Source organism: Phaenicophaeus curvirostris, chromosome 6, assembly GCF_032191515.1.
Source record: "Phaenicophaeus curvirostris isolate KB17595 chromosome 6, BPBGC_Pcur_1.0, whole genome shotgun sequence".
Classification (NCBI taxonomy): Eukaryota; Metazoa; Chordata; class Aves; order Cuculiformes; family Cuculidae; genus Phaenicophaeus; species Phaenicophaeus curvirostris.
In genome coordinates this window covers 52,002,515-52,028,484 of record NC_091397.1, presented here as the reverse complement: position 1 = coordinate 52,028,484, position 25,970 = coordinate 52,002,515, and the positions used below count along the sequence as shown (strand labels likewise).

At 38.2% G+C, this 25,970-nt stretch overlaps 1 protein-coding gene across 8 annotated transcripts in view; it reads right to left on the bottom strand.

The window, feature by feature from the left end:
- SATB1 (SATB homeobox 1) overlaps positions 1 to 25,970 on the bottom strand; it is a 91,843-nt gene that overhangs the window by 29,701 nt on the left and 36,172 nt on the right. For all 8 annotated transcript variants that reach the window (XM_069860173.1, XM_069860177.1, XM_069860179.1 and 5 more), the window contains 3 exons: positions 17,164 to 17,275; positions 14,170 to 14,624; positions 5,645 to 5,857 (listed from right to left, as the gene is read on the bottom strand). In XM_069860173.1, coding sequence (XP_069716274.1) covers positions 5,645 to 5,857; positions 14,170 to 14,624; positions 17,164 to 17,275 — 780 coding nt within the window. The remainder of the gene's footprint in view (positions 1 to 5,644; positions 5,858 to 14,169; positions 14,625 to 17,163; positions 17,276 to 25,970) is intronic.

The window sequence follows — 25,970 nt, the reverse complement described above, 5'->3', positions numbered from 1 at the left end:
TCTTGGTCCATACTCTTCAATGTCCAGTTTAATACAGATATGCATACGAAAATCCTCATTCCAGCTGGCAAGTCACATCTTTATATAGGCACAACAAACTCAATAGTATCTAATACGTCACTGAGGTTAAGACAAACTAACAAACAAACAAGTCCTATTGCCTTCTGCTGATATTGAATTAGGAAGTGAGCAACAGAAAACACTAGTATCTGCATCAAAATGCTATATTACCCCAAATTGCTTCAGAAGAATAAAAGTCTTAAAGCTACAAAATTATGGGTTTGGGGAATATCAAGAGTTGTTCACAGCCATACCCTCTCCAAGTTACATCATTGGCCAAGTATAAAAAGTCTTTCCCCACCTCTTTATAATTTCTCTTCAAAGATCAGGTATAGATTGCGGCTGGACTAGACGGACCATTGGTCTGCTCTGGTCTGATGAATTCCATCCAATAATGCTAATTATCCTCTTGGAGAATATCCATACATAAAACTGTTTCATAATTTATACATAGCGAGCATCTAGATTGTTGTGTTGAATTTAGAATTGAGTTCAAGATAGAGGCTGTTTGAAGCTGGGTTGAAAAAACACCCTCCTCCTCAAAAAAACCAACAGAAAACAAAAAAGCCCTCAACGATGCAACTTCAAGACTTGGGAGAGGAGGTGGGAAAAGTATTCATTTTGGAGAGAAAAACAAAACAAAACATAATCTCTCATCTCATCCACACTTAAGCACAACCTCCCACCCCACCCATACTTATAGCCACGTTTTCTGTTTAGGAAAGAAACCATAGATCAGCTATTTTTTTTTGACAGTAACCAAATTTTGCAAACATTAACTGAACAGGAGAGAGATACTTTACAAATATAACACACCGGATCAGAAATTCCATCCCCTCCTGACCTGCCCAGATATATCTCCTCATCAAATATGACTGATTACAGTAGCAAGAAGTTCCAGATTAATTCAATTTTCCTAAACAAAGAGCAGGTCGTTAAAGAAGGAATAATCAGTCTGAAGAGTTTTCCACAAACATGGAAGCTCATTTCTTCCCCATCGAAACTGAAACACGCTAAAAATCTTTTATAACACATTCTCATAAGTACTGTTTTAGCTTGGGAACAAAAATCTTCTTTAATCCTGGTTTAGCTTTTAATATTACATCGAGCATTAAAATTCATAAAGTAGTTCATTCCAGGCAAAACAAACTACTTTTCAGCTCTGCTCTGCAAATAGCACAGGAGGTACAATAAATGCTGTTGCTTTCAGAACAGCTTTTATCAGGACAAGGTTTACTACTCCATTATTACAGTGGCGCCTGGCAGTGCTGTTATAGTTAAGTGTCAGGGTTTCCATTAACTCTCCTTCATGGTGGTTTTGTGGGGGGCTGAGAGGGTTGCATTTATTTTGTTCATTTTCACTTTCATTAAAATGCAACTTGTTTCAAAGACTATCAACCTAAATCTCAAAATTTGCAGACTTGAAAATGAAAATTCTGTTGGTGGTGGTATATGGCATGCATGTGTGTTTTAACTCCAGAGCTCCATTGCCAGTTTTCACAGGAGCTGGTGTTATCCAGAGTTCCTTGCAATGGAGGCTCACTGGTCCTCAAACACCAGCAAAGCTTTGCCCTCCTCAAAACCAGTCTTTCAAGAGTGACATCCTACCTCTGGGACCAACACTGATATTGGTTTAGCATGAAGGAATTGCAATACATCTTTAGGTAGAGAGAGGACAGGATTATATTTATGAAAATGAAAGTTTTTGTCAATTGAGTACCTTAAATCATGACTCGTGCAAGATTTGTGGATACTTCTTAAAACATTGTCTTGTTAAAATTATATTCTGCTCTTGACATTACACGCACTCTGTTTTTACGCAAGATGATGATGGGCCTCAAGAGTTAGCATGAATATTCTCCGGAGAATATGGGTAGCGAGAAGGATTTCTTCCTCAGCTCCACTCAAATGAAGATTACTTGTCCTGAGAAGGAAGTGTTCATAACTGCAGGATGACTAACACGCTTTAATCAGAATAATTTGAAAAAAAATATTTTGACTTTGTCACCTGTCTCCATCCTGCTCCCAAGCTGTACTAAGGGGGGGAGATTCCTCTTCCTCCTACACTCCGAACTGCCCTGTTGAGAGGTAGAGGGCATCCCTAGTATTTCCCAGGGAAATTCCATATACCCTGAATGTAGCTCCATAATCAGTGTCCTCTGAAGCATCCCACATCCTCTGATTCCCATACAAAGTGTAATAGACTCATCCTCTGAACGTGACTTAGGGGTACCCAGAAAGAAACTCTACTGGGTGATCTGCAAGATGAAGGTGTTGAAGAGGAGAAAAAAAATAATGAAAGAAAAACAACAAGAAAGGGCCTTTTTTCTCCCTTCTAGGTTGAAGAGGTTAAACTATGTCTCCATGCAGTACCCGCCTGATGGAGACGCTAATATTTATAAATTCCACTGCCCCAGGAAAGAGCCTGATAGACAGGCTTCTCCTCCAGGAGGTGGCAAAATGAACAATGTTCAAGGGAAAAATTCTTGTACACACCATCTCCTCAGGCTCAGTCCACCAATGTGGAAGATAGTAGCAGACTTTACAACTTGACCAGCTTAGAGCGCTATACGTGCATCCCAAAAGCTCATGCATTAGAGGCTAATGATTTCAATTAAAAAAAAAATAAATAAAAAAAAGAAGAAAAGGTAAGATTTTGCTTTTTTGTTTAAGTTAGAGAGAAAGGAAGAAGTAAGGGGACAGAATGCTTCTTAAAGGATTTCAAAACGGTATTGGAAACAATCCAGATATATCAGCTCAAGTAGCAACTAGTAAGAATACTGTAAAAATGAGATTAATTTAACACAGTGCCTTCTAAGTCAGGTACCAGCGTTAATGCTTGGTGAGTTCCTACTATCCCATCAGATCTCCAAGGTCACACTTTCTGTTTTTATACGCAACAGTACGCAAAAATCACATAGAATAAGCTCAGCTGCTAAATGGTTAAGTCTGCTCTACTGTCTGGCCACCAGTTGGCAACACGAAAATGCAAAATAGATCCTTTTCAGGATGTTTATTTTCACATCCTTCCGAAACTGATAACTTGCAATTGCAAAATAAACCTTCATGTGTGGCATATTAGCTCCCATTTTTCATGGTTTCATAGTTTAATTGTTTCAAATATTACACTGGTCTAAAGATTTAATATTAAATATGTTGGCTCTTGTGTAAGTTCTGTTGTCAGGATAAACGGTCTGTTTGGTCTTTCACTAGTTATCCAAGAAGCTCACAGCTAAGCTAGGAAAATATTATGCTCTATTTCTGTATAGTGAGTTTTAACTAATTGTTTATAATAAATTTAGCAGTAAGGACACTAGTAGTTTTATCTACTTCATACCAAATATTCAATGAACTGTGGACATTTGGGGCGTATCAGAGTATTAATAATTTTGCAGCATCTTGACTATAATTTATTTCTGCTATGATTTGTAAAATTATAATGGCCAGTGCAAAACCTAGAATAATTCCATTAGTATTTCTAGCATTAAGTATTGTGCTTCTGTTATCAACATGGATGTTTCAGTTTTCAAACTTAGGGCTCTGAACACCTAGGAGGAGGTGGCAAATGCTCCACATGTTTATAGGTAGGCAATTCCGGCAATATGTATAAAGGGTTAGGAGGTTTTTACATCCTTGGTCCCTCCACTAGGTAAAGTGCCTATCTTTTTCTGAATGACAGAGAACAATGGAACAACTAGAACTGTTTTGTTCTGTGGACCTCAAGCATTAGTCTATAAGGTTTCCTTGTTAACCTGTTTTTCCTTTTGAAAATGAAAAACAAAACTGTATGCTGTTTCCATTTTGAATTGTCACAATTAGGTTAACTATACTCTTGACTCTCATTAAAAAAATGAAACATAATTAAGAACAACAAGAGCACAGTAGAAACAGATAGATCCCCACCTCGACTCCTAAATTTGGACTTACAGTATGTTTTGTCAGTTAAGAAAACCCTTAAATCTCACTTTCTTTCTGACTGCAATAGATTTATACAGTTTAAATTGTGAATTAAAAGCAATACAAGGACCACCTCTGACCTGATATCCTTCTGTTAGGTCCTGTAATTAACTCTGTTCTTTAGTTGTAAAATTGCCCAAGACCACTTGAGACAGAGTGAGACATTACCTTGGCAGAAAGAGATAAGTTAAGAAGGAGGGTTAGCCTTTGCTCTGAATTACCTGGGCTGTGGGAGCAGGTAGAGATATTAAACCCAACTCTAATGTTATTTTAAACACAGTTATCTATATTTAGCTATTTTCCACTGAAGCATTACTACGTAAATAGATTCTCATTCTTTATCTTGAAGAGTATCTATAGTGGATTTCACAGACTAAACTTGTCTAATGATAACAAAACTAGACCATAACCACACTCTGTTCTTTCTGCCGAATTTTTTTTCTATCCTTGTGAAAAGTAGCACATCAGGTCAAATGGCCTTTTGTCCTCCTTTTCCTACAATTTTGTTATTCATTGCTCTAGTGCGGCTCTTACTATCCATCAGCTGCAGCAAAATGAAAAAAAAATAATCTTGAAGAATTTCTGGCATTCAGAATGGGTATAGAATACATAGGTACCCATTTAAGCCTGGTTAGAAAAAGCTGCTCTGTGTTTATATAGTCAACCTACACAAAATTCCCACAATTCCAAAGCTTTGCATAGCAAATCTAGTCTGCGTGTACAGCATGACTCCCACATATCTACAGATCTGTTTGTTTTGTCCTTGCATAGGTACAAGCCTGAGCCACAGCAATGCAGAGTATATAGGGGGTCTTGAGTGTTTCATTCACATCTGCATTTCTTCTTTGTGGGAATCCTCTACATTCCTATGGCTCATACCTGTATTTCTCAAGTACCTAAAACCAGCATCAGAGTCACCTGGATAGACACAAGGACTATACCACTGAATTGCTGGATCTTACTCTATCAAACTTTATAATTTTGGCAGAGTAAAATGAATAGTCCCACTAGATTTGACAGAAATCACTAGGAGTTTCCATTTGCACAGATACTAAATAAGCTTGAATGAACATATCCAAATCTTTCAGAGCGATTGATATAGCAAGTCTGCTATGTTATCCAGTCGTCAGTAGCTCAGCCTGGTGAAAGTACTCTCAGTAATTCACAACGGAGTCTTCTTTCCCCCATCCCTTTAGTTTTACCTGATATTTTTTTGGAAGATAAGTTTTAAGGCAATACGATGTTCTCATAATTCTGTTTTCATTCCCACTCAGTTTAGTGGTTCAAATGCTTCAAAATCCTCTAACATTAAAAACAACACCTGATAATTACAGGAAAGAAAGATAGCTAAAAGTCAACATCTTCCAGGGTCAGTAAACCCAGGCAATAAACTCTGTAGGGGCCATAATGGACAGAACTTATCTTAAAACTAGAAAACAAGTAGTAATAAACTGCTACTGTCATTCATTATATTTTTTAAGTTTAACTTGTGATATGCAAATAATGATTCTACCGGTGTTAAAAAAATGCAACAGTAAAAGTTTTCTTCTATTTAAGAAAGGTATCACCCAGCAGGACCTCAAGAGAACACAACGAGCATATCTCAAAGACAGAGAGATTGGTTTACTTGTGGAGGCCGGCTAGGCGGTGTGCTTATGAGAGGTGCGGGGCCCATTGCAGAGGCTGCGTTCAAGCTCCTTTCCCTTTCGTCCTGGTAAATTCGATCTCGTTCAGCTTCTGGCAGCTGCAAGAAGTTCTGCATAGCCCGCAGGTTTACCAGCAAGGACTGCGAGGCAGTCTTGGGATCCTCTTCCTTTCGGAGGATTTCTGAGAGCAAGCCCTGTAGAGAGGGAAGAAAAAAATATACTGGATAGTTAGCCTAGGTAAGTGCTTGTAAAACCATGCCCTGCTTAAGCCGCTGTTTATCAGTTCTCTTTCTTCTATCCACTGAGCTGAGAAGTGAGAGCAGCAAATGGACTATTCACACCACACAGGAATATATTAACAGCATTTTAGGCAGCAGAGAGGCTCAATTGTACCCTTAATTTTATTAAGCATCTGTTTTACATACAACATAAACTGAATCTGCCTGATAGGTCTCCTTCCTTTTACTGGCTTAACTTACCATGAAATCTTTCACAGTCTACAGACAATCACAAGATGTTAAGAATAAGTGGGATACAGACAGTCCAGAGGCATGACACCGGGGTGTTCTCAGGCTTCCCAGGAAAAACACAAAGCCAATCTAAAAAAATGGCTTTCCACATTTCTAGCACCATACAGCTCCTTGAAAATAAGTGGTATTTCAGAAATAATCTGAGACAATAGACTCAATGCTCTTAAAGCACTGCTTAACTGACTCGAGTCTGTATCTTTTTATGCTAATATTTTGTTTGGCGAGTTGTATATTGGAGTTTAAAAAGTGGGAAAACTCACTGTTGGATGCTCCCTCTCCTTCGTCCTCCTTCTCCCACCATCCTCCTCTCTCCGCCAAGACAACATTAAACCTCACCTAGTCCATTGCCTGGACTAATTATTTGAGCACCTTTATTATTTGTGCAAGCATAATTTACTAAGTCCGTTTACCACTGCTGTCCTTTAACCACTTTCAGAGTACAACAATGATGGAGAAATGCAAGCACTGGGGAACGAAAGGAAAAGAGTAGATGGGGCATCCATAGCAGTGAGACATAGCAAGCTGCCAGTGGCTTGTGCAGACCACACCAGGTTTCCTATGAAATCATTTCATCTTGGTTCTCAGGAATGTAGCAGGCCTGTCAGTCTGAGACACTTAATTACTCTGAAAAATGAAATATTTACCAACCCGTGAGTGCAAGTAGAACTTTAATTTCAAGAGGTTCTTGGAATCTTCCCTGTCAAATTCTCCTTTTAAATACAGTACTTGTACAAAATGCTCTTATTGCCTTCAAGTAACAAGCTGATAGTAAGAAAACTAAATTTTGCAAAAGCAAGTGTGAAATTCTTTTTAGAATAAATGCTGCTGCCATGCTGGCACAAGGAGAGGATTGGTGTGATAGACTTTTATTGCTAGTGTAACAAAAGAACATTTTGATTTCAAAGAAATAACACAATCCAATGTCTCTTTTCCTAAAGAACTGTTGTAAGTTATTTCCTTCCATTCCTCTGTAGGGAAGACCAGTGCTAACAGCACCTATGGAAGTTGTCATCTCTCTCAAAGTTCCTGTCCTATTAGGCAAAAACTCTTTTCAAAGGTGCTGCTGCAAAGGCGATGCTCTCAGAAAACAGTGCCCTCTCAGAGCCCTCACAGTGCAGCTCTGAGCTCTGCATTTGCCCCATTGCCCCTCCAGCTCTCAGGGGTAAAGAGGACTATGCTGGGGCCAGCGTGGTCCTCATGGCACTCTCTGTGCCTGCACACATAAGAGGGATATGGGATGGAAAACACAAAAAGTCTTTCCAGCACTAAGCATGAAGAACAGTTTAGAGGAGGATTAGAAAAAATAGTAATCCTGGGTGACACATTCTTACCACTGTTCTTTTCTGATATTCAGGTAGAAACTTCCCAGAAGGTAAATAAATGAGTTACAGATAAGAGTAGCATTTGGAGGGAGTATAAATTTTAAAATTTTTCTTAATGATTAGTCTAGTAATAAATTTATTTATTAGCAAATATAGAAATTAAATCATTAAATTCTTGTCTACCTTTTCTTTTTTTTAGCTTCTGAGTACTGAAACTGCCAGTTATTATTGTTTGTCAGTGGCAGTGTTACATGACCCATCCTTCAAGGGAGGCCAAAGATGATTTTGTGCCACTGGAGACGAGGCAAAGCTACCTGCAGAGAACAGGATGTATAATGGAGATGTAAACACATGTGATTTCTGACTGCTACTGTGGTGAAAACAACCACAACAGGATTAAAAAGAAGAGAGAAGAACTCAACTCAAGCGGACCGATCACTGGCAGGAAAGGAGACCTAGCCTAGCATCAGCCACAGAAAATGTCCTTGAAAAATAGTTTAGCCCATAATAGAAGATATTTTCTTGCATAAGCCTTTGCCACATAGTGGGCAGCTAAAAAAAGCAGAAAAGTCTGCTTTTCTTATATAACTTTCCCCCTTCTGTGAAAAAAGTAAACAAAGACAATTGGGGTTTTTTTTGTATTTTTCCTGTGTTTGTCAGTATAATCATTGCTGCAAGACACCTTCGGTGACTAAAAATGCCATTAAGTATTCATTCCCTTGTCCTTCCCACATCTCTGCCATGACTCTGCATGAGCTGGGTGCAGAGCAGAGAAGATAGATGCAGAGAGAGGAGGGGAGATGAGAGAGCGGAGAGAAGGCAAGGAGGAGGTGTTTGCTTCTGGGATCTTTGAACCTAAAGGTCAGAATATGTTGATAAAATAACATGGAGAATAAGGTGTAGTATCAGGTGCAGGCAAAGTCTTATAATACAGTTTGACTGCTTCTAATATTGCTTCATCGCTACTGCTTTGATTTTCTGAGCACAAAATTTCAGCTAAAGAGTGTCATACAAGATGTAAAATGGTTAAATCCTAGAAAGGAAACACAAGCTCTCACATCCTGCCCCATGCTGACGTGCAGAGATTTACTGTTCATTTTACCAGGCTTGTGCTCATTTGACAAAATACAATTCTTGGTGTGATCTCTGACATTTTACCTCAGGTTGTATGAAAGTTAAATGCTGTTTTAGAGAGATTCTAAATGGTGTCAGGCTCAGTCCTCCTCTCTGTTCCTCTCTTATTTTTTTTTTTTCACACTGGAAATATATTTTCTTAAAAAGTTACCAGGTCCCATTGGAAAAAAGAAAGTTTACACATCATCACAAGTATAATTCATTACTAATTGCACAAAAATGTTCAATAAATATTATCAGGGCTTTCAAAAGCTAATTATGAATTCTTTAAAACTGGAGATAAATGAAAGTGTCTGCCAATATGAACAAAATCGCTGCCTGTCTGGCCCCCAGTTTGTCTCCTCTTTGAACATAATCACTGATTCAAACAGATATTATCAGCCTGATAGAACTTCAAAGCCTACAGAAGAAAAATGCAATTTGCCCAAACCTCCCCAAAACATACAGAATATCCCTGAACACTATCCCTCTCCATTGCAGGGTGCTCGCATCCCATGTCCAGGTGGAAGATTATTCACAAGCTCCACCCGCAAGCCTGGATCCCTGCCAAGTTAGTTATGAGCAGACACATTTATCTATGTCGCTTAGAAGCAAGAGGAGAGCTGTCATGATAGTGTAATAGCACCTTCTTACCTTTTATTCAATAGTGATATGGATAGTGTGCTTTTTCTTAAATTACACTACGAAGAATTATATGAATACAGTGGCAATTTCTGTTATACTTAAGCAGGCAAATTTCTCTCTACCACATAATTTACAGAACTCAAATTCAATAAAACATTACATGATGGTCCATTACTGTTATCAATTCTGAATAATCCATCTTCATTTTTCATTTTACTGGAAAATAAAGTATGCCAAAGACAAAGTGGAAGGGAAAAAAAGTGCCCGAGAAGGTGGTTTCTGTACACTTAGATTTTGTTTTAAAATTACGTGGAGCCGTTTACTGCATCCAAGTGTTCTCCCTCAAAATAGCAGTTGCCCAAGAATTAGTATGAGCACAGCCCTAAACACACAGAAGTTTTCACATATGAGAAAAGGCATTATACATGAGCAGAAGACAATGTATCCTGGCAGTTAATATTTTAAGCAAGCATGAGGGTAAAGGAGAAAGGAGAGGGGGAGAAAAGGTATCTGGCAAAACCACTGAGGAGTACTGAAAAATCTTGCAATGAAAAACTGTCACTGGTGGGAAGGAGAAAAATTACAATAGTCAGACATGGCAAAAGCAGCAAAAAGCACTCCCCCTCCTTTCACGAAGATGCAGCTGAGAGGTCACCTCCGTACACCAGCACCCGAGTTCATGCAGCAAATGTTATGGCTGAAAGTGCACACAAATAGAGACAGGCAGCCCCAAGTGACAGTTCCAACCACAACCATGACTAACACAATTCCTTGCTTGTTCAGTACATACGTGTCACCCTCCCATGCACCAGGTGAAGCTACGCCTTCAAGTCAAATGTCAGACCTGCCTGTGGGAACCCAAGCTTTCCGTTTCCTGACTCATGCTTACATTTACAAATTCACAACAGAAATGGTAGAGGAGAGGAGTTTGTTTATTTGTTTAGGGCTCTGAAGGTGGTTCAGCTGAACAAACACCGATGCTCCACTCCAGCTCTTGCAAGAAGAACAAAAACTGGGAGAGTCTCTACTCTGTTCACTGCAGATTTGCAGGGAAAAGCTGAGCCTCTCTGCTGATGGATGAAAGGCTGCAGCAGAGGCTGATGTAGGGCACTATCCTCTGGGAGGCTGCCCTGATGCACTGGCGCTGTCACCCCATGCCTGCTCTGTGCCACCCAGGCCAGAGAGCTGAGAGCAAATGCTGTTTTCTGGCCAACGCAGCATGGGGAAAAAAACTAAACTCGCTTATTCAATAGAGTGGAGGTGTCTGCACAGTGTGCTGGTATCAGCTGGAAAAAAATATTACGTTCATTAGTTTGGTCAAACAGTAACTGAAACATAAGCAGCTCAACTTACCAAAATTAACCTAGCAAACAGAGAGACCAGTAGACACATTTTGTAGCCATGTTTGAGGTGAAACTCAGATCTGCTAGCACAAATCCTGATTTGACAAACTTTTCCATGGGGCACTACAAAGAGGTGCTAACAGGATTCAATCTGTTTCTTTGCAGCCAGTGAGCTGGAATCGCAACTGCTGAAGGACAAATAAAACTCCAGACCCCACTGCACTCTGAATCATTCCTAGAAGGACCACTGTGAAATTTCTTGTGGTGAGAGGTGCTCCACCCTCCAAAACCACTCCACCCTCCAAACCCTCTACAATTGTTCTATTGTGCTTGTATAGACTCTTTTCCTCATTCAAGTTATAGATCTCTGGACTCTTTGATCTAAATTTGCAAGGCACTTTCCCAAGAGCTACACATTTTTGAAACTACCATTTTGAAGTTAAGGGTAGAGGGGAAGTTATCCAAGAAGAGATTAAGAACTCCCTTTCAGTCTTCTTAGGTGTAGCTGAGGGGTTTTTTTTCTGCCTTACAAGTAGGTGATAATTAAAAAAGGAAACCTTGTTTTTCAGAAGTAATTTTACCAAATTCTTTCCTTTGGGCTGGGAAGAAGTAGAAATATCTCTAGTCAACACTTTTTGCCCCCAAATACAACATTCTTGATAATCAGGGCCGAGAGCTGAATGACCACACTAAGCTGGTAGAACCCTCACTTCCTACCACCATCAGATTCTGTATTCACACTGTAGAGCACAAGTCTATCAAATGCAAAGTTCCGATGTCTTCAGAAAATTCCATCAAAGTTCATTTTTATTGCCAAGATATTCGGCTAAATTACTCTTAATTTATAGTTCACTTCCCTCCTTAGCTTTTACGCTAGAAGAAAATCTTTCCCCTCATCTGAGACAGTATCTTGACATCAGAATTTTTTTGCACAGAACTCTTAACCAATTTCACTGAGATCTTCTGCCTTCAGAAACTGATGGCATGATATGGTCCCTGGACACGGCTCAAATACGCTTATGACAGTTTCAAAAATGTCAGTGATAAGCCTGAGCTAGCTTTTTTTATCTCAGTAAACAGTAGATGAATTTAAACAAGCATTTTCACTTGCTTTAGTGAAGAAAAAAGGACAAAAGGTATTACATCAATATTAAAAAATAACATCTAAATATCATCAGTTATTAAAGTACTGCCCTAATTTTAGTTCAATGTGATATATCTGTGAATAACCCAAAATAAATTCTGATGTACAGCAAGAAAAACAAATTTAAATTCTTTCTTATATGAATCACAGGTACCTCTACCTTAATTTATACTTGGACATTAGCTGTTATTGTGGGTACAATTTTGCAGTTTTGCAAAAGTGAAAGGTGCCTACAACAAACTCCCTTGGATTTCAATGAGGCTTCGCTTCATATCAGAAGTATGCCGAGATATTTCTTAGCAACACTTGAAGCTAATATCGCTCCTGATATTTTTCCTTTCCGTTCCCTACATTTGCCATAATACATAAAAAATACTGAGAGAACTTATGTAGCTAACTACAAATACTAATTTCATTAGCTAACACAATTTGTAGCATATAGGGATACCACTCTGTCGTCTTTCAAGTAGATTTCTTCGAAAATTGCCAAAACACATAACATACAGATTTCATATCTCTTCATGGATTTGTTTCCAATGTTCATTTTTGAACAGTTTTGGGTCACTCTGAGCACATTTTAGCAAGCTGGGTAACCACAACCTCTGTGGAAGAACTGAACTTTAACCAAATATTTAATAACACCTGTAGTAAGAAAAATATGTAGTAATCGGGAATCAGCATTTGCACTAGAAATCTCGTTCTACAGTTGTATTCATCACAAATCAAGAGAACCTTCTACACTGTCATATAAATTCACCATCCAGTCAGAACCAATTGTCCTTGTATTTCAGGTAACAAATACTGTTCCTGTGCAAACAATAAAGTCCAAAAGCTGTATGCAAAACCAGCTGACAAAACTTGAACAAATAATTCTGGAGCGGGGGGGAAGCTGAGAGAGAACAACCTGCTTTTAGGCAAGTCTAAGAAAAAAGCAAGTATCTAATAAACTGTTTATTTTCTGAATTATTTGTTCAGCTTTTTGCCCAGCTAAGATGGCAGCTGCAAACCACAGCAACTTGAAGCTAGTATTATTATTTCATTACATTAGTTAAACATTTTATTAAACAAAACTCTATATTATCTATTTGCAAACATAACAACTAACATGCCTGAGCCTAACTTACATTATGATTCCTTTAATGAGTTCATGTATTGCATGAAATTTGGTATGAAAGACCCAGATCTTGAAAATTCTCTTCTGCTGTTAGGAGGAAAGACACACACACACAGAGCTCTACAGAGAATTCACATCCTGCCTGCATTTTCTTTCATCTAAAGGAGAATGTAACATTTTTTAAGCTGATAATAATTCAGAACAATTATGAATGACACGTTGATTCAAACCATGATACCAGCACATTTGAAGCAGAACTTTTACTCCCTACACTATGGAATGAGAAATATCAACATTTCAAGAGAAACCCAAATTATAGTTGGGTTTTTTTTGTTTTTTTTTTACTGTATTCCACAACGGACAAGTATTTGTTCCTTAAAAATGTAGAATCCAAAGTGAATTCACCTATATAGTTTTAAAACATTCCCTGTTAAAAAAAATTCCTATTTTATTTTCTGTTAAAACAGACTTCTAAAATTCTAAGATCTTATTATTTGTATTAGATATACTGACATTTCTTCCATAATTTCTGCTTGATTAAATTCCATGCAACATGGCATTAAGTTAAATTCATAGAGCAGAATAAATTATAACAGGGTTAGCTTCTAAAACAGGTGTAAAAAATAACACATTTTAGTGTTACTTATCAGCTTTGCTAGGGCTAATTTTTTCTGCATTGAAGAGCTGAAGTATATGTTCTGACGTGGACATCGGCAATCTCAGCAACTACTGATTTTGCAACAAACTACAAAAATACATGAGAAAAGTAGATATCTAAAAATAAAGTATTTATTTTTTTTTTATATTTTCAGAAGCCTGAAAATATGTTATTAAGATTTTCACTAGAAAATAATAAAAATGAATGCAAACAAGAATAAAAGACCATCTCCAGTGTAACCCGTGAAAGAAGGCAGGTTGTTCAGTGCGTGCATGTGGTCAATACATATACACCTTTGCAACACTAAAGGCAATCTCTTGGGTAACTTTGTGAATGGTTCTGCATAGAGCCGTTCATTTCCTTTCCAGGGAAGATCTGGCTATTCATAAACCATCCCAACTGGAAAGGAACCAAGGTGTCTGTAAGAATACCGTGTATTTCTACAAATCAGTCACTGAAGTTTTCCGTACAGTATCAATATGGACACCAGTCCCACAAGGAAGCACAGTTCCTTCACAGGAGCTAACCGACAAGGTAGAAATGAGAAGAGAGACTTAAAAGGTGATAATTACTAAGTAGAGAGAGAAAGAAAAGACTAGTAGATTTAAAAAAAAAATAAGAAAAAAAGACAACTGACCTGAGTTCGGTTAAAAGCCACACGTGCAAATACTGCCTGTGAGATTCCTGCTCGTTTCAGTTCGTCACGGACCCATTGGTAGATTTCGGAAGACACCTCTGTGTTTGTTGAGACCTGCTGCTCCAACGGCTTGTTCATGGATCTACTGACAGGAGGAGGGTGGTTCAAGTACTGTTGGTTTAAGGACTGCTGGGCTAGAAGTCTGTTCACTGCATACTGCTGGTTCAGCAACTGGGCCATTACCAGCTGCTGATTTACCAGCTGAGGGCTAATGGGAGTAGATACAAGTCCAGGGTGCAGGTTTGGAAGCGGGGTCCGAACTGATGGTTGACTACCATGAGAAAGCTGAACAGGGGATGGAGGCTGTTCGGCTGTGTTCCCTGGGACCGGCTGCTGACCAAAGTTGACATGGTTGGCACCTTGCTGGGATAGTTCAGAAAGGCTATCCATCTCAACTACGGTGGAAGAGAAACATTGAAAAAGCCAACATAAGACTTAAAATCATGAACTCCGTGTTCCTTGCATGATGTGCTAATAAAAATAAAGTGGTGCATTCAGGGTCAAGCTTACTATACTAACCAGCCTAGATCAGCAAGCCCATAACATCACTGTTGTGGTTATATGCCCTCAAAATTTACCTACAAATAAAGGTGTAGTGAGTATTTTTTTTAAAAAAAATCATCCAACAAACTGCCCATCACCACTGGGTCCTTGGGGGAGCCAGCAAAAGATCAGAGGCAAACCCATGTGCTGGAAGCCACGTATAGCAAACTTCCTGAATGTTTTCCAAAAGAGCAACACAACCAAACTGAGTGTGTGGCTGCAGAGCACATCCCCGCAGCTATGGGTGCAGGGGACTTTCAAGTAAGAAACTAGACAGGGGCAAAGACAAGAGATGGAAACCACTCTATGTGCTGCAAAAGATGCAAATGAAACATAAGGGCATCCACACAAAGGGTAAGGAGGACTGGTACAGGAAAGCACACTCCAACCAAAGAAAGAAGCCCCTGGTGACTGATTTGTTCCTCCTGTGGTGTCCCCGCTACAACATCTGCAGTTCCCAGCCACTGGAAATCTGTAACAAGCAGGGTGGTGTGTGGACCTCCCTATGCTCTGCTAATTTCTAGACGCTGCATCAATTGTATGGGACTGCTAGGAACTAGTATAATTTATGTAAATTACACAGATGGGCTGCTTTATCTTGCAACCATGTATGCGTGGTTTTTTTCAGTGACTTGCAACATGGTTGATATTTTTTCTTATATTAACTCATCTGCCTTGACACACCCTCCTTTTTAATTAACAACACAGTTTTTTAAACTACAAGAGTTCTTCCAGTTCCCTTCTTATGTATGATAAGACAATACAAAATAACTCTAGGCTGATATAAAGGAGTCTCCTTTCTATCAGTGTATATCACTTTTTCATTTTAAACAATTTCAGTTCTAGAGCTTTAGCAACGCTGGTCTGGAAATAACTTTAAGAAAATAGGCTTTATTTAAAAACCAAAACTACCCTATCTTCACAAAAGCGTGACAATTCTTTTCTAATGTTAGCAAAGCTTATTTTTTAAGGAAAAAAGTCAGTGTTTGAGCTTTTCATAGTAATTATCATCTTTGTTCACAGGGTGTAAGACCACCCTTTCCTCCACAGGGATGAGAGTTGTGAAGAAGAAATCGGCACTTAGATTCCCACCCATAGCCCTGCCTTCCCCCTCTGTCCTGTCATGGGCAAGAAGGCTGCTCTGCAGAGTGGTCTGGTGCTCATAACGTGGATAAATGCCCCAGCTGCTCCTCGACCGTGTGGCTGCAAGGGGAGTACGGTCTCTCCCCCCAGCATTACATTACACAGGAATACACACACATGTTTTCTATGCACTGACTTCACTGTCCCTAAATGATCTGATGATGAACCTGCCTTTGCAGGTCATGTAAGCGAGATTTTGTTGAGGTTGCCCCATGCAGGAGCTCTGCAGCAGTGGAAGTGGGAGAAGATACTGTGGAAAGTCATCCCCCTATGCAGATGCTCTGCGGCCTCACACATGGACCACCTGAAACCAAGTGAAATCCTACCACCGACTTCAGTGGTCTCAGAAGAAGGGTTCGGTGTTGCACAGAAGATGCGAAGTAGAGGAAAGAAGCTGCCTTTTCTCGCTAGCAGAAAGTAGAGATCAGCCCAAGTGGGCCATTCACTTGGAACAGTAATTCAAGCAATTATCACAAAAGTGATGCATTGTCTTCATTACAGCCTTAAGCTATAAAAGGCAAGAAACCTGTTTTGGTAGATGAATTATTTTGCTTCAAATGCTGAAAGCTATGTCAAGCTCAAAATTCAATCCAAATTGACATCCAATTTCTTCATTCTGTTGGAAACTACATAAGAAATTTTCTGACATAAAACATTTGTAATTTTGTCAACAGATGTAAGAAAAAGTTTTGAAAAGGGACAATACAGAAAGATAAAAGATAAAAGAATTAAAATGTCCCACTGATGGATTTTTCCTCCAGTAATTTACTTGTGCTAACTACAACAAGCAAACAATCGTCGCAACTATTTGTTAAACTGAACTGAAATCAGAGTCCCAAAGTTAGAGAAAGATATGAATTTATAAATCTAGAGCGTTCTTGTTGGAAGGCAGCGATAGTTATAGAAGCCTGTTTCTTTAAATATAGATTAGCCAGAGCAAGAAAAAATACATACATTGAAAATCAGTCCGTCACAGTTCCAGGAACAGGTTTTTTAAACAATTATTCTGTGCGGTAGAAGATCTCTAGATTTACAGAATGACAGCTTTACATCTCTGGCAACCCAAGTTAGTTTGGCTGTTTCAATAGCAAATATTTATTTAAATGAATTCTTTCACTATACATGTACTTTCTACATTTACTCTTGAAGGGACCTGGCTTCTTATATGACTGTGACAGACCTCAGCATGACACATAATGGTATGTATCCACCATCATGGCAATTTTTTTTTTTTTTTTTTTTGCTTACCCATCATATCTTTTGCCTTCTTGAAATGTTTATACCACCTTCCAAATTCCTGACATTTTGCTGCTGAGACATTTGCATAGTAAGTGCTGTTCACAATGGAAGAAATCATACTCTGTGAAAAGGGGAGAAGAAAAAGAAAAAAATCTGTAATACAGAGCAGTACAAGTCAAAGTCTGAATTATTTCAATTGTTGAAGTCATTATATTTTTAGAGTTTGGTAACCATATTGTATTTTTAATCCTATTGTCCAAAGCCTTTTAAAAAAACTCATTAATTGAGCATAAAAACAACCCAAGGTATACTGTAAATGGGAGCAAAAAAAAGCAGATGTACTACGGGAAGAACAAAGTTATCGACCAAGAAATATCAGGCAGTGGGATGGGTTCTGGATGGAAGATGCTGATCTTGAAAGTGCATTTTCTTCATACTATTTCTGCTTTTAAATTTGATTGACCCTTCCCATACCCACACAAGCTTGCAGGCATACAAATCCTACACTGACTCCAAAAGTGCAAGCAATGACCCAAGTCACCCATGCCCATTCCCTTTGTGCCATTTGTCACAGAGCAGACCCCAGAATATCATAGGATTAATGTTTATCCAAGTGATCGATTATTAGGATAAAATAAGGAGGTTTATAGTTGAATAAAATAGGTATGTAACGAACCAAAAGGAACCCAGACTTGTTTTGCCTAAATATGGTATTTTAAGTGATTTGCAGAAACAGGCTTAAGAAAAGCTCTTATCATCACGTCTAACTCTGTAAAGGACCAAAGGATGATAGAGATGATTTTTTGCCTAAGGTTCTCAAGATACCAGATAGCTACAGTGAGAAATTTACCTTCTGCTCAGCTTTGGCCAATTTTAATATAGTGGAATTTACAATGCATAAAACTTTCAGTTCCAGTACATTCTTTTACAAAATCAATTAAAACTAAGCCTTGCAAAATGAGATAATACTCCAACTTGAAAATTATACTCAGTATATGATGTATGAACAACAAAATTAGCAAATGTAATTTTCAATAGACTGAACTTCGCCACCCTTTAGATTTCTATGTAGTTACTTTCAGCTTCACTACAGAAATTGTCCAGCATATTGAGGAAACAATGACAGTCAAGATAACAGAGCCCAGATTATTATGCTTCTTTGCTATTCAGCATGTAACATTTAGCTATATTTTTCCTGTCGTAAAATCAATGTACGGCATCAAGTCTTTGTTACACAAACTGCAATAGCCACTGAAAGAAAGAGTTTGGAGTGAAAATGCAATAAATATTACTATAAGTCGTCTTCTATAAGGCTAGTTCAGCTTCTGAGTAAAAGTACCTTCACTATTGATCTCAGTGATTACAACCATTTTCTAACACATTACTCAATAACAAGCTATTTATGGAGGCTCAGATCTGCTAGGTTGAGGCAGTATTAGTTATGCCAAATATGGATAACCTCTACTCACCAGGCAGCTATTTTAATGTTTCTTTGAATCACCAAAATTTATACCATTCCTTGACGTTATTCTGGTATTTCTGAAATTAGCTAGAAGCCTTTTTTTTCAGTGGTATAAAGGGTAAATGAAATCTTAATAGGCTACTGCAACTCTAGCTGGAATGACCTGAACCAAACTCAGCTGAACCCAATTTCAATTTCCAATATAATAGCTGTATCATTAATGTCTAATACTTGCAAAATTATTGTTTAAGCTCTTTTACGGATTAAACCATTTTAAACATGGGCACCTGATATATAATGCATGATTTAAAATTCTATGAATATGAACAGGTCAATTACATGAATGCAGTTACTGCACATGCAAAACTTGCAGATCTGCATGTGCAAAATGGAAAACTGCCCATGTAATGAGCCACCATCCCATATTAGCTTGTGCATATTTTGTGGATGCAGTTTAGACTTCAAGGTGGTTTTCTCTCATTTTACTTTGTCCATTACAGATGTCTTCTCCTGCCCAAATAACTTTAGTGAGGATGAAAACATGTATATTAAAAATAATTTTAGTAAGTTACCTATTATTGACGAAGATTTTTGTCTGGGATTTCCTAGTCCTTCCTGCATGCCATTTTACACAAAGATATGCCAATGACATTAATGCAGTTACTTTACTTTACAACCACATAGGAGACTGGTCTGTTTAAATAACACTGCTGGGAATTTTAGCTTGTTTGACGCAATGTGAATTTCAGGTTGTGATGGCTAATATTGAGATTTTACCCAAACTCTTCAAAGTAGATAATGAAAATACCACACAGACCTTATCAACACATTTTGAAATGAAAATTATCCTGCTTTTTCTTCAAGAACACTTCATGCAAACATTCAAGTGATATTACCTACGATAAGAATCCTCATCAGGAGGAATCAATGATTTATTTACTAATTCACTGAAGGCAAAATTTTACAAGCCGGATAAAATATTACTACCTTGTTAACTCAGAAAATAACTTGACAACATTGAATTTCATTGTTTCTATGCTTTATTTATTATGTTGTCATCAAACTTGCAGTCACGTCAGTGCAGAGAGATGCACTTTGCTAAAGAAATTCTTGTTGCTCCAGAATTCCCATATGCTTTAAAGGCAATTCAAATATATGAATACCCACTATGCTTAGGGCCTAGAACTGAAGATTAACCCTATAAGTTAGTGGTCTTCAGAGACCTAAGATTTAGGCTGGAAGCATATTCACGTTTTTCTTATTTCCCATATCATTACATATGAGGAGCTCCCCATGACTTGGCTTATACTTATCAGTAATCAAAAAGAGCTTTATTGTATTTGAAGCACATCATATTCAGGTACTACTGTACAGAGGCATTCCTTATCTATGAGGCACACAGGCAGATACTTTCCATGTACAGGGATGATGAATATAAACACATCATACAAATACTCAAATGCCTCACATTCATCACTCATAATCTGATTTCTTTTTCACATTGCAAAGGAAACTGTCAGAATGCAAAAATTCGTCACAGATTTGCAGTCTGAAACTATCTCCTAGAAGTTTATCCTTGAAAGTAAGTTACAAGACTTCAAGATCTCAAATTTCCCTCGTTCCCCTCTCTGCATCCCACCGCCCCAAGCACATCACTTGCAGTCCTGTTCTGAAAATCAGGAGTTCTGATCTGAAATGGTAACACCTTCACAGAAATCCCACTATTCTGGAATGGTACCATCTGTTGCAGCCCAAGTGCTCTATTTTTAGCCAAATAAGTTAATTATAATTAGGCATCCAACAACTGTGTGGAGGTACGAGTAGAATTCACTCTGAAGTTCAGCTGAGGTTCACCCAGCGTAGTTTGAACCAAATCCCACTCTCTCAGGAAAATTAAATACCACAGATTTGAAAACCAGACGCCATCATTTCTCAAAGAATTTGGAGAACTCCCAGAGTAAATATCTTAAATCTCAACCAGAACTCTTTTCATATGCCCATCAAACAAAACCTGATAAAACAGTAGCAACAGACACCTTTCGTACGGTGCCAAAATCAAGGAGCATCCTGCAAGGAGCATCCTGCAAGACACGGGAACGACCCAAGTCTTTCGACCCAGCTGGTCACTGAAGCCATCGCTGCAGGTGCTAGAAGGGAAGCAGCTCTGAGTCATCGCCTCTGACACTGCTCTCCAACCAGGTGACGTATTGTTCGATCATTGCTAAAAGTATACTGTTGTCCATTTTGCAAAACAACAAAAACAATGTTAATCAGGTTAATTCAATCATCTAAACCAAAACTGTTCATGCTTTTCTGCCAAATCAACCAACCACAGCAAAATCTGTTATCAGTGATTGCTCAGCTTCCAGTCAAAAAAGCTTTTAACCCCCACAGTCCCAAAACTTCTCCTAAATAACCTTAAAATTATTTTTATATGGGCAGAATGAGGTTGTTTTCATGCCTCATGAAGGGGTAGTTGGGCTGCAGTATTTACACAGAACAAATACATGCTAACAGACTTAGCAGAGAGAAACAGACACAGCAGCTTCCTAAAACAACTCATCTGAACTGGATATCAGGGATTCCTTTGCAAATGAAACATTTCCCTCAAAAGGAGCATTGTAACCAAAACTTATTTAGGCCTTCCAGGTCGTTTAACTGGGGAAAAAAAAATTCTGAGCTTTTTTGCAACTCATTCATGGGTGTTTAAAGCTTCAAGCCTGCTCAGTGGAAGGGGCAAGGGCTGCAACAACTTATTTACACAATTATCTAAATACGATTAAACAGCTGATGGACAAATATTAAACTGGAAAATGTATAGTCATTTCAGCTTAATGTAATCCTCTTTCTGTAAACACCCAAGATGATTTTTTTTCAACCAGAACAGTCCTGACATCTCATAAGCCTAAGGGTGAATAGCAAGAGATTGTTTTTGATAGTTATAAATATTCAAAAGACATGCAGACCATCTGCTTTCATAATACAGGTAAAGCAAGACTGAAATGGTGACTGCTGTATAAAAATGGTTCTTTTAACAAAGTCTCCCTCTCCTCGAAAACTATAAAGACAGATGTCAAAAACTGTTTACACAGGGTAATCAGGAGCGTGCAAAATGTAATATTCCTTTTACACACAGTGCTTGCTAAAGAGATTTTTTTTTCTTTTTCTTCCCATCTGTGTGTTGCAACACATTTCTACAAGTTAAAAACATTTTTTCAAACAGAGATCTCATGAATACCCAAAAACATGCTATCTGGTTTCTGAATGCTAATTAATTTCAACTAAGGAATCTGATTTTTTTTCTGTAGGAAGGAATGCATGCTTTTGAAATGGAGTACTTCAACAATAACAGACACTGAAAACAGAACACCCCACAAGTTTAATTTTGCACTAGTTTGACACTGGCTATTTTCACAACTGTTTTACATTCAAACCCGCATCTGCTAAATCTGGCTATAAGAGAGACAGCAACTATTTTCCTGCTTTTCAAATGAAATTTTATTTATGTTTTACTATTTATCAAGTTTTTCAGTATAAGGCCTTGTAACAACATAATGGTTTTGTCAAGTGGGAAGTAGAAGATGCCTCATCTTCCAAGTAGAATATGAACACTGCTGCCCATAAACCCCGCAGTCAATTTTCAGAGCTGAAACCCTAATCTTGACAGTAACCTTCTAACGTATTATATTAATGGCACAGGGGTGTTAAGCACCTTTTTTTATAATTCTCAATAAAATGAACATTTACTGAACAATCTGCCTAACTACTGGCTCCATTTTTTAAAAGCCAAACTTTTAAGGCTTTATTTCTACTTGCTCTTCTATAAATCCTCCGTTTTACACCAGGAGGGTAGCATGTTCCAATGCTGCAAACCTAACATACCTTAAAAAAAAAAAAAAAAGGAGAAAAGCTACAAGCCTTTGTCCCTAGACGTAGTTTGAATAGCGATTAAGTTGCAGAACAGAATTTAAAGATTTGAGGCAAGGCTGGAAGGATATTTTCATAAAGGACACAAGGACTTTGTTTTCCAAATCCTGGCCACTATTAGTGGCTTTTGTTAGCGTGGAAATCACAAGGATCAGTTTTAATACAAGCTGAACTTTTAGGAGTGCTGATTACTCAGGAGGCTCTACATTAACATTTTTTAAATGAGAAGGGCACATTCAAGTCCCAACCAGCTAACACAAGACTATCCCCAAATCAAAGATTTTCGACTGCCTGAGCCTATGCCAGCCCATATACTGCAAGGAGCCAACCAAGGCTAAACGTTGTCCCTAGTGTTCTGGTATGGCAGAGAACTATCATCTGCCACTCCAAATAAAAGCAGATCATTTATATCTAGCAACTACCTGCTTTTTGGACAAGGAATCATGAAACGGGCAGTTCAATTGTGTATGAAGAATTACATTAAATTCCTTGGTCCATTACCTTGAACTATAGCAAGTGATGCAATGGAATTTGTTGTCATGTTCCCTATAAACATGTAGGATTAAGGGAAAAACCCACAGATGGACAGAGAAGAAAAAAAAACAAACTTGTTTGTGCCTTCGGCATTGCACTTGTATGGCTATCTGACCTCCACACTCTTGCCAGGGTCAGGAGAAGTAAGGATCTGCATGGCAAATACTGGTCGTGTAAGTTAAATCTGCCTAAGGGCAGATTTAAAATGATGGCACAAGCTTTTCTTCCAATATATGAACATGTCTTTTCTCCCCTCTCCTATCCTTGTAAAGCCTAAATTATCTCCTCCTCCTTTTCTGCCTTATGTTGTCTTTAGTATTATAAATGTACATGTTAACGTAAACAAAGCTAGATTAAATGTAATGAGGGAAGATCTAAACCAAAAAGAACTCCAATCATATATACATATATATTTTTATACGTATAGAAATGTACCCCCACACAAGAAGATTTCAAAAATCAGAAATGAGGATTCTGCATCTGAAGGAACTGATCCTTGCACTGTTTTTACCACTTTGTAATGTAAACTCCCAGTTGCTGCATGACAGAGCAGCATTCTCCCAATGTTTTCTAAGCATCTCCCACTAACAGATATAAATAAAGCTCAAATAAAAACCTGCTTCCCAAGATATTACTCTTATATCTACAAAGGTTAAAAGCTTTAAAGAGAGAAAGACAGGTAGTTGGGAAATGCTAATTCAGTTTTTAAGAACTTCATAACTGTTTTACAAGCTTTATGACATAGTGCCTTGGACAAAAAAAAAAAAAGATATCTAATCTATAAAAGATAAGAAGACATAACACATTTGTCTTCCTTGTCAGATGTCCAGCATGTATCTTTTTAAGAATCCTGATTTTTATTGCACATTATTTGTAAATAGCAGGTATTTAGTAATAAAAGTCCTGGCTAAACTAATCCTAAAATCAACCTAGATAAAATGCAAAATAATCAGTATTTAATAGCTTAATTCTTGATACTACTTCATGGAATGAAAATGGTCCTATATTTTAAGGCGTGGATTATTGCACTCTAAGATTTTGAATCTGTTAAGCGCTTTTGCCAGAAGAGCTCTGAAACCTGACAGCTCTACAGGTAAGGAAACCCCTATTCCATTTTAGCTAGGAATCTGCTTGAAAAAGCTGTTATGAAGTAACCAGACTGCTTTAAACTGCTCTTTCAGCTTGAATTTGGAATGCACATTTTTCAAGGCCTCTCCCCACTACTCCTACTTCAGTGCCCATCACAAACGTATCTTGAGATGCAGAGGAAGATTGCTGGATAAGAATAAACCCAGAAGCCATGCTCTAGCTGTGGCTGGGCTTTGTGACCACAGGACCAGTGCTGAGCTACTCCAGGATAAGTTCCACCCCTCCTTTCCCAGTCCCAGAATATGGAGACAGGGTCCTCAGTCCAACTCGAGACTGCTGCTGTTCCTACACCAGGCAATGCACCATTATGAAGCCTGCATACCTAATCTCACCTCTTCTCCTCAGGATGCTTGGAACAAGACTAGAAGAAGCTGGAGCTCAGGAGAACAATCCAGATCACGTACAATGGATGTGTACAAAGCAAACCAGTATTTCTTGTACAGGAATAATGGTTGGGATAGCTGGGGACTTGGTAATATCACAGACTGATCTGCTGAAAACACGGAGTGAGAGACACCTTCAGCCTTTCTCTCAGGCAGACTGCTTTTATTCCCAAACACTCTGTCCTAGCCATGTCAGAATGTTTCCGACTTCCATCTGGAAATGCTAATTCTAATGCACATGATTCCAAATGCTATCCCACTGCAAATGCTTTGTGTGATAGAGGACATTTTAGATCTATTAATGCATTAAATTCAGCTTTGGGCACACAAAACCCTTCCACAAAAATGAAGTATATACGTTCTCCTGCTAGAGATGTTGATACTTGTTCTGTCCTTAACCAGCCACGATGGTTGTTTTCATTACAGTTTTTGTAAAAAGCTCTTCAAAATCGCTTAGCATTATCCACTACCTGGAAGATTTCCTTGCTGGGAAACAGGACATGATTTTCAGCAAGTCTCTTCTCAGATTCCACTGTTCTGCTGGGTAAAAGCATCAGATGCCTGGCACGAATCTGAGCCCTAAGGCACAACGTCCAGACAAGAAGTCATCAGACTCAGTAGCACTAACAGTTGTCTTCCCGAATTTCTTTTGGTGTTTAGGATAAGCCTTTTCTCTGATCTCTTTTCCTTTTTCTAGACAAGCTTTGCAGATTTTTAAAGCCAAATGGGATGATTTTGTTCATCTATTTGGACTGTACATAAAAAAAAGATCCTAAAAGTTCATCTAGCAATTGCTAAATTGCTAGAGAAAACATCTGATATTTATCTGAAGACTTCTTGTGCTGGATCTTTCACCACACTCCATGGCAATCGCTTTCACTAGATATATACCTTTTTTTTTTTTTTGAATGCACAATGAGCTTTTAGTTTGAACTTCATTGATTTCCACTCCTAGCTGGTGCATCTCTCATGCTTCTGATTGCTTGCTTAAATACCCCTCCAGTGCCAAATGTAGCATCCCTTGCCTATCCTTTGTTTAAATGGTTAAGTGTCAGATTTATTGTTTCAGGCCATGTGCCTCTTTATGAGCCACCTGTACATCTGATTATTCTCAATTATACAAACCCACACTCTATTTATGCTGCCAAAAGCACATGAACAAACTACTTTCTGTCCTAAGAAAAATGTAAAAACTTGTCAGGAGAAAAACAAGTTATAGTATGAAATTTGCAATGGGTTCTTAACTTCTTCTAAGTAAAATCACATGAAGGTAACATTCTAAGCAGCTATGTTAGCCAAGATCCTAGTTTTGCCTCTGTGTTGCTGCCTTACACTGACAAGAGTTTGTGCAAAGTATAGAC